We start from the raw sequence: 8,027 nt of genomic DNA on the forward strand, positions 1-8,027 counted from the left end.
ATATATATATATACATATACATATACATATATATATATATACATATACATATATATATATATACATATACATATATATATATATACATATACATATACATATACATATACATATATATATATACATATACATATATACATACATATATATACATATATACATACATATATATACATACATATATATACATATATACATACATACATATATATACATATACACATACATATATATACATATACATATATATACATATATATACATATATACATACATATATATATACACATATATATACATAAATAAACTAAAATAAACTACTTGTACTACTCAGTTTTTCACTTATCGCGGGGCTTCAGGGGATCCCCTGCGAAAAACGAGGGACTACTGTATACCAAGTATTTCTTCATATTTAACTTAATGACAAGGTATATTTCTTATTTTTTAAAGATTTATTAGTCTTGATTCCAGCCTTCATGTTTAGTTCTGTTAAAACTGACTGACTTTGATTAAGAACATTGATCAAAGCTTGTTCAGTTTGGCATTTATTTTGTTTTGAACCCAATAGTTTTGAACTTTATGAACAAAACTAAGTTGTTGTTTAGTTCTGAGCCTAATTTAGTCTTTTCAGGTTTTGACTTTGAAGTTGTTGGTATTTCCTCAAAGGCTGTTGGCCTTGAACAAAAAACTTCAAGGTGACTTTAATGTCCCTTGCATCATAGTGGTACATGAGGTGGAATGAAACTGCGTACTCAGGGTTCCAGTTACCGGTACACCCCAAAATAGCAATAAAATAAACAATAAAAAATGAAAACAGTATCCAAGAATCTAAGATATATGCTAAACAATAATAATATAATCTAATAAGACCAAAGTTCATGCTCATTAATCCAGGTATAAATCCAACAATGCTCAGTCAGGTCATCTGGATGGTTTCTTTTGTTGCGGAGACGTTTCGTCCTTCATCCAAAGGATTTCTTCAGTCTGAGGAGCCCACCAAACCAAACTGAATCCCACAAACAGCTCACTCCCAGAGTGGAAAAAAGCAGATTGCTGGTGATAAGATGGCCTCCAGTGCCCGCTCTCTCCCCCATCATAATATAGCACGGTGTATTAAACAGCAGCCTGAACATGAGTCTGTTGTGAGCAGATGGGTGTGAATATAGCAAATCAGCAGCATGAATAATCAGCAGCAACTTAACAGAGGACTTGACTGTATTGATTCAGTCTTGATGATCTCTGAAAAAAAAACAAAAAAAAAAAACTTCCTGCCGATCTTCTATTTAACTGTGGACCAGAGTTTAGATTTGCTCATCTTGACTCCTTCTCTAATCGTCACACAGGAGACTTAACTCTGGACTTGATGGTGTTGGCTCAGAATTCACAAAGCATGACTTGTCCAGGATGTAGCCCACCTCTTGACCCTTGACCACTGGAGAAAAACAAGAGGGTATAAGGGACGGATGACTTGACTGGAACCAGTTTGTTCTGGTTCAGCACCAACATAACCTGAGTCCTGCTCGGTCCGACTCCAAACCAGACTCCGTGAACGTCTAAATTTAAAAATGTTGTTTTTGTTTTTTAGAGTTTTTATCTTTATCCTTTTCTGACGTTTAGGTTTGCGTTCATTAAATATTCTGGTTTCTACTGGTTTTGATTAATTAATTTTTGTTTGTTTCTGCCAGGATTTTCTAAAATATACATCCAAAGCTGGACTGGATACTGAGGAGATCGAGGTGAGCCAGTTTAAGTTCCAAAAAGTCCAAATACTTGAAGGGAATTGAGTTCGCCCCCTGGTGGTAGGTTGTAGTATGAATCATAAGTCGCATCATTTGTCGCACATAAATAAAACTAACGGAGAACAAAGACATCATGTCTTTTTGACAGCCGCGGTCGCCTTAAAGAGCCGACAGAGACAAAGAACCGTTTCTGTCGACATTGTGAGGAAGATAATAAATGATGCGCACTGGATGGTGAATCATCAGCTGTTAAACATCCCCAGCTGTTGCAACATTTAACGTCGGTGGATGTGTTTTGTGTACAGAAAGCCGTGGAGCTGATGTCATTGGTTCCTAAACGCTGCAACGACATGATGAATCTGGGACGCCTGCAGGGATATGAGGTAGACATGATGTGTGCAGCTCTTTTAGATGCTCGGTGACGTTGATTTCAGCTCATTGCACGTCCCTCTACACATCCATACCAGTCCGACCACTGATGTCAAACACTGGTTCCTGTTTCATCTGCCTTTTTTTAAAGGACTTGATTAGTTTTAACCAAAGATTCAAAATGAAATGTAACTAGAGACTTTGCATTTCCTGCTAAAATGCAGAGTGAATGCTTATTGTAGAAGAACTTGCTGGAAAAACAGCTGAAATTAGCTAAAAACATGCTGAAATATAGCTGAAATGGATGGACAAGCCTAACTTAGCAGAAAAAACCAGAAATAACACATATTTGCAGAATTAGATTTAAATAATCAGAAATGAGCACAAAAATTAGTAAATTAGATAAAAAAGCTTAAATTAGCTAAATAAAATAGCTGAAAGTAGCTGATAAAGGCAAAAAGAAGCTTAAACTACTAGAAGGAAGCAGAAAGAGCTGAAATGAGTTCCAAGAATGTGGAAGTAGCTGGAAAAAGCTAATGGTGTGCACCAAACAGCTAAATACTGTTAGTAGCTGAAATAGCAAAAAAGAAAAAAGCTGAAACTAGCAGAAATAAGCTGAAAGGAGCATAAGCTGAAATTAGCAGAAATAACGTAATTAGGATGAAATTAGCAGAAATTGCCATGAAAAACTTGAATTTATCTGAAAACAGCTAAAATGAGCTAAATAATGCTAAAAGGGTAGCTGATAAGGTAGAACCAGTTTAAATTATAAGAAAGCAGAAAAAAAATGTTTGCCCAGTTAGGCTGAAAGAATCAGAAATGAGAAGAAAAAGTGGAAATTATCAACAAAAAAAAAAGCTGCAATTAACACAAAACAGCTGAAAAGTAGCTAAAAAGGCAGAAAGAAGCTTAAATTACCAGAAGGAAGTGGAGAGAGCACTTTTTTTCTGAAGTAGGTTGAAAAAGTTTAAATGAGTGCAAAAAATGTGGAATTAGATTAATTTTTTAAACATAAAATCAGCTAAATAGTAAAGTAGAAAAAGCTGAAACTTGCAGAAATAAGCTGAAAAGAGCAAAACAAGGTGAAATTAGCCGGAAAAAAGTTAGAAGAAACCCCAAAATGTTGTATTTAGCAGAAAGAATCTGAAAAGAGCTCAAAACAGCTGAAAAAAAACCCCAACTGAAATGAGCTGAAAGTAGCTGAAAAAAAGTTAAAAATTTGTACAAGGAAGCTGAACGAAGCTGAAGCAGAACAAAATGTTAAAGGAGCAGTAAAAGGTTGTAAACAGATCTAAAGATTTGAAGGATGTAAAATGAGCTCAATTCATTTTCTATGAGGAAAAAATGGCAGAAAAAGCAAAATATTTCAAAAAGCTAAAGTTGCACCAATACCAAAAATCATAGCAGGACTGTCCTGAAAGAGCTGAACGTTTTGATTTATGATTTGATGAAATAGCTTAAAAACTGCTGGACGAGAATTGTGCCAAAAAACGTACAAAAAATACAGATTACAACAGTGTGGATGCTTCATGAACATTCACACTGTTAAGAGACTTTGCATTTCCTGCTAACATGCAGTGTGAACACTTATTGTGGAATGATTAGAAGAAAGAAGCATAAAAATATAACAGAACCCCCCACTCGAAAACTTAACCCCATTTAAAAATGGCTGAAAATCCAAGTGATGTACATTCAGTTCACTTTCGCGAGACGCTCTGTTTTTTAGTCTTTCTGAGGCCAGATGTAATCCAGTGTTTATCTGTGAACTTTTGCTGTAGTTAAAATATTCTTGGATGTATTTAAACTCGAGCACTTACCTGGTTCTGTCCAGGGGAAGCTGACGTCTCACGGGAAGCTGCTGCAGCAGGAAACCTTTTGCGTGTGGGAGCAGGATGGAGGAGTTCTGTCTCGCAGCAAAGAGCGCAGAGTGTTCCTGTTCGAGCAGGTCGTAATCTTCAGTGAGCTGCTGCGGAAAGGCTCCAGCAACCCCGGGTACCAGTTCAAGAACAGCATCAAGGTGAGGCTGGAACACACCAGCAGGACTGCAGGGTGGGGTCGACTCGTAAGGCGTTAACGGCCACTGTGTTGTTGCTCCCATCAGGTGACCTACCTGGCGATGCAGGACAGTGTGGACGGGGACCCCTGTAAGTTTGTGTTGTGGTCTCGGGGGTCAGCGGAACGCTTCACACTGCAGGCGTCCTCTGCCAGCATCAAGTTGACCTGGGTGGAGACCATCGCTGCTCTGCTGGACGCCCAGAACAACTTCCTGTCAGGTGAGCACAGCTCACCTGGATGGACAGATGGATATTTTTAAAACTTCTCCCAAAATATTAACGATACTTGAAGCATCTTTAGTCTTTCAACTTTCAAAGATTCTGATTAATCAACGCTAAACCTTTCAGAAACATTTCTTAACTAGAGAAATTTCATTCCCTGTGAAAATGCAGTGTGAATGCTTATTGCTGAGGAATTTGCTGAAAAACAGCTGAATAGCTAAAAGATGCTGAAATGTAGCTGAAGTGGAAGAACAAGCAGAAGAAAGCAAAGAACGCGTTTGCTGAATTAGGTTTAAATAAGCAGAAATGAGCCACAAAATTAGGAAATTAGCTACAAAGCTGAAATTAACTAAACATGGCTGAAAAATAGCTAAAAAAAAGTGCAGAAAGAAGCTTAAACTACCACAAGGAAGTGGAAAGAGCTGAAATGACCTTAAAAAAGGGGAATTATCTGAAAAAGCTAAATTTAGCACAAAAATAGCTAAATAGTACCTGAAATAGCAGAAAAAGCTGAAATTAGCAAAAACAAGCTGAAATTAGTAGAAAGAATAAATTAGGTTGAAAGTTGCAGAAATTATCACAAATTTTTTTTGAATTTATCTGAAAACAGCTGAAATTAGCAAAGAAATGCCAAAGAGTTAGCTGGATAGGTAGAACAAGTTTAAATTAGCAGAAGGAAGTGGAGAGAGAACAGTTTTGTCATATTAGGCTGAAAAAAGCAGAAATGAGCACAAAAAAGTGGAAATTATTTGGAAAAAGCTGAAATTATAAAAACCCCCAGCTGAATAGTAGCTAAAAAAGCAGAAAGAAGCTTAAATTACTAAAAAGAAGTGGAGTGAGCACATTTTTTTTGCTGAATTAGCCTGAAAAATGTTGAAATGAGTGCAAAAAAATGTGGAATTAGCTGAAAAAGGTAACATTTGCATAAAAACAGCTAAATAGTAGCAGAAAGAAGCGTGACTTAGTTAGCTGTGGCAACCCCTAAAAAAGGGGAGCAGCCGAAAGAAGAAGAAAAAACAAAAAGTAGCAGAAAGAAGTTAGAAGAAGCACAAAAATGTTTTAGTTAGCTGAAAGAATCTGAAAGGAGCACAAAACAGCTGAAATTAGCTCAAAGTAGCTGAAAAAAGTTTAAATTTGCACAAAGAAGCCGAACAAAATGTGAAAGGAGCAGTAAAAAGTTGTAAACACATCTAAAGATTTTGAAGGATGGAAAATGAGCTCAGTTCATTTTCTATGAGAGGGAAAAAAGGCTAAATATTTCAAAAAGCTAAATTTGCACCAAAACCAAAAGTCACAGCATGATTGTCCTGAACGAGCTGAACGTTTTGATTTATGATTTGTTGAAATAGCACAGAACTTTTGGAACGAGAAAGATGTCGAAAAACACACAGAAGAAAAATGGATCACAATAGAGTGAATGCTTCACAAGCGTTCACACAATCAGCTTAAACTCTGTTTATTTGCTTTTCTAAACGCTCCTCAGTCCAACTCGTCGCTCCAAATTCTTCCGGAGATGCTGCTTTCAAGTACCATCGGGAAATCACTTTCAAAAATGTTCCCACCGCTCTTCGGTTTTCTTTGAAATATTCCTGGATCAATTCAAATAAAATCTTTTCAAAATCATTCTGAATCAAAGAAAGAACCAGCCTTATTTCATAATATTAAAATTAAATACTAATAATAATAACAGCAAACTCAAACAGTGGTGCTTGAAAGTTTGTGAACGCTTTACAGTTTTATACGTTTCTGCATAGATTTGACCTAAAACATCATCAGATTTTCACACAAGTCCTAAAAGTAGATGACGAGAACCCAGTTAAACAAATTAGACAAAAAATATTTTCTCACATTAACTGCTCACTTCAGGTCCTTCCACAACATCTGGATTGGATTAAGATCAGGACTTTGACTTGGCCTTTCCAGAACATGAACTTTCTTCTTCTTGAACCATTCTTTGGTAGAACCACTTGTCTGCTTAGAGTCATTGTCGCTGCACGACCCACCTTCTGTTGAGGTTCAGTTCATGGACAGATGTTCTGACATTTTCCTTTACAATCCTCTGATATAATTCAGAATTCATTGTTCCATCAATGTTGTCCAGCCATCCTGGACCAGATGCAGCAAAACAGGCCTAAACCATGATACTACCACCACCATGTTTCACAGATGGGAGAAGGTTCCTATGCAGGAATGCAGTTTTCATTTCTCCAAACTTCAAGCTTTTAAAGTTCTATTTTGGTCGCATCCGTCCACTAAACATTCTTCCAACAGTCTTCTGGTTTGTCCACGTGATCTTTAGCAAACTGCAGATGAGCAGCCATGTTGTTTTTTGGAGAGCAGCTTCCTCCTTCTACCCTGCCATGCACATCATTGTTGTTCAGTGTTCTCCTCATGGTGGACTCATGAACATCGACATTAGTTGTTGGATTGTATACCTGGATTATTGAGCATGGACTTTGTTGGTTTTGAACCAGTTTGACATGACTGCCGACGAGGGCCGGCACCGGAGGAGGAGGTGTGCCAAAGAGATCATCTTAGCACCAAGATAACTGGTTTGTTCCACTTTGGAGTAAGCTGTTGGGGGAAGAATCAATTTTGTGTTATGTGTTTCCTTGACTGATGAAGCCTTCTGGATGGAAGGAGAAACATTTCAGCACAAAAAAAAAAAAAAAACTGACTGAAAATTGTTGGATTAACATCAGTCAATGTGAGAGACCTTCAGTTGTTAGAAGTTACTCTGAGCTCCTTTGTGCCAACTATTCCACGCCTTGCTCTTGGAGTGATCTTTGTTGGTCCACCACTCCTGGAGAGGGTAACAATGGTCTTGAATGTCCTCCATTTGTCCACAATCTGTCTGGCTATGGATTGGTGGAGTCCAAACTCTTTAGAGATGGTTTTGTAACATTTTCCAGCCTGATGAGCATCAACAACTCTTTTTCTGACGTCCTCAGAAATCTCTTTTGTTCCTGCCATGATCCACTTCCACAAACATGTTGTGAAGAGCAGACTTTGATAGATCCATGTTCTTTAAATCAAACAGGGTGTCCACTCACACCTGATCATCATCCCATTGATTGAAAACACCTGATTCTAACTTCACCTTCAAATTAGCTGCTGATCCTAGAGGTTCACATACTGTAACCACTTACTCATATGTAATATTGGATCATTGTCCTCAATAAATAAATGACCAAGTACAATATTTTTGTCTCGTTTGTTTAACTGGGTTCTCTTTGTCTACTTTTAGGACATGTGTGAAACTAATGATGTTTTAGGTCAGATTTATGCAGAAATAAAGACAATTCTGAAGAGTTCGCAAACTTTCAAGCACCGCTGTGCATTCTTAGGATTAAATCCTGATTAATTCTGATCTAATAATCTTCAGTTTCATCCAGATTTAATCTGAGTTCAACTTTTTGTTTGACATCTCACAGCTCTCCAGTCGCCCATTGAGTACCAGAGGAAAGAGGGCGGGATCTCCGTCACCCGACCTTTGTCGTCAGGGCGACCGCCGTCAGCTCCGCCCACTCCCAACGGCCACGCAGCTCAGCCTCTTCCTGACAGTGATCAGGATGACCAGGTCTGGACTCCCTCTATTCTACCTAAATGTGATTGCCTTTCCATTAAGACTGGATCTAAAACC

General features: G+C 37.6%; 1 protein-coding gene across 1 annotated transcript in view; it reads left to right on the top strand.

Moving 5' to 3' along the window:
• Positions 1–8,027, top strand: part of LOC119428915 (kalirin) — a 24,163-nt gene that overhangs the window by 15,645 nt on the left and 491 nt on the right. Inside the window, exons 9-13 of the mRNA XM_037696615.1 lie at positions 1,686–1,736; positions 2,045–2,122; positions 3,940–4,125; positions 4,210–4,381; positions 7,819–7,964. Of these exons, the coding sequence (XP_037552543.1) occupies positions 1,686–1,736; positions 2,045–2,122; positions 3,940–4,125; positions 4,210–4,381; positions 7,819–7,964 (633 nt within the window). The remainder of the gene's footprint in view (positions 1–1,685; positions 1,737–2,044; positions 2,123–3,939; positions 4,126–4,209; positions 4,382–7,818; positions 7,965–8,027) is intronic.

This window comes from Nematolebias whitei, chromosome 23 (assembly GCF_014905685.2).
Source record: "Nematolebias whitei isolate Nwh7 chromosome 23, NemWhi1, whole genome shotgun sequence".
In the NCBI taxonomy this organism is placed as follows: domain Eukaryota; kingdom Metazoa; phylum Chordata; class Actinopteri; order Cyprinodontiformes; family Rivulidae; genus Nematolebias; species Nematolebias whitei.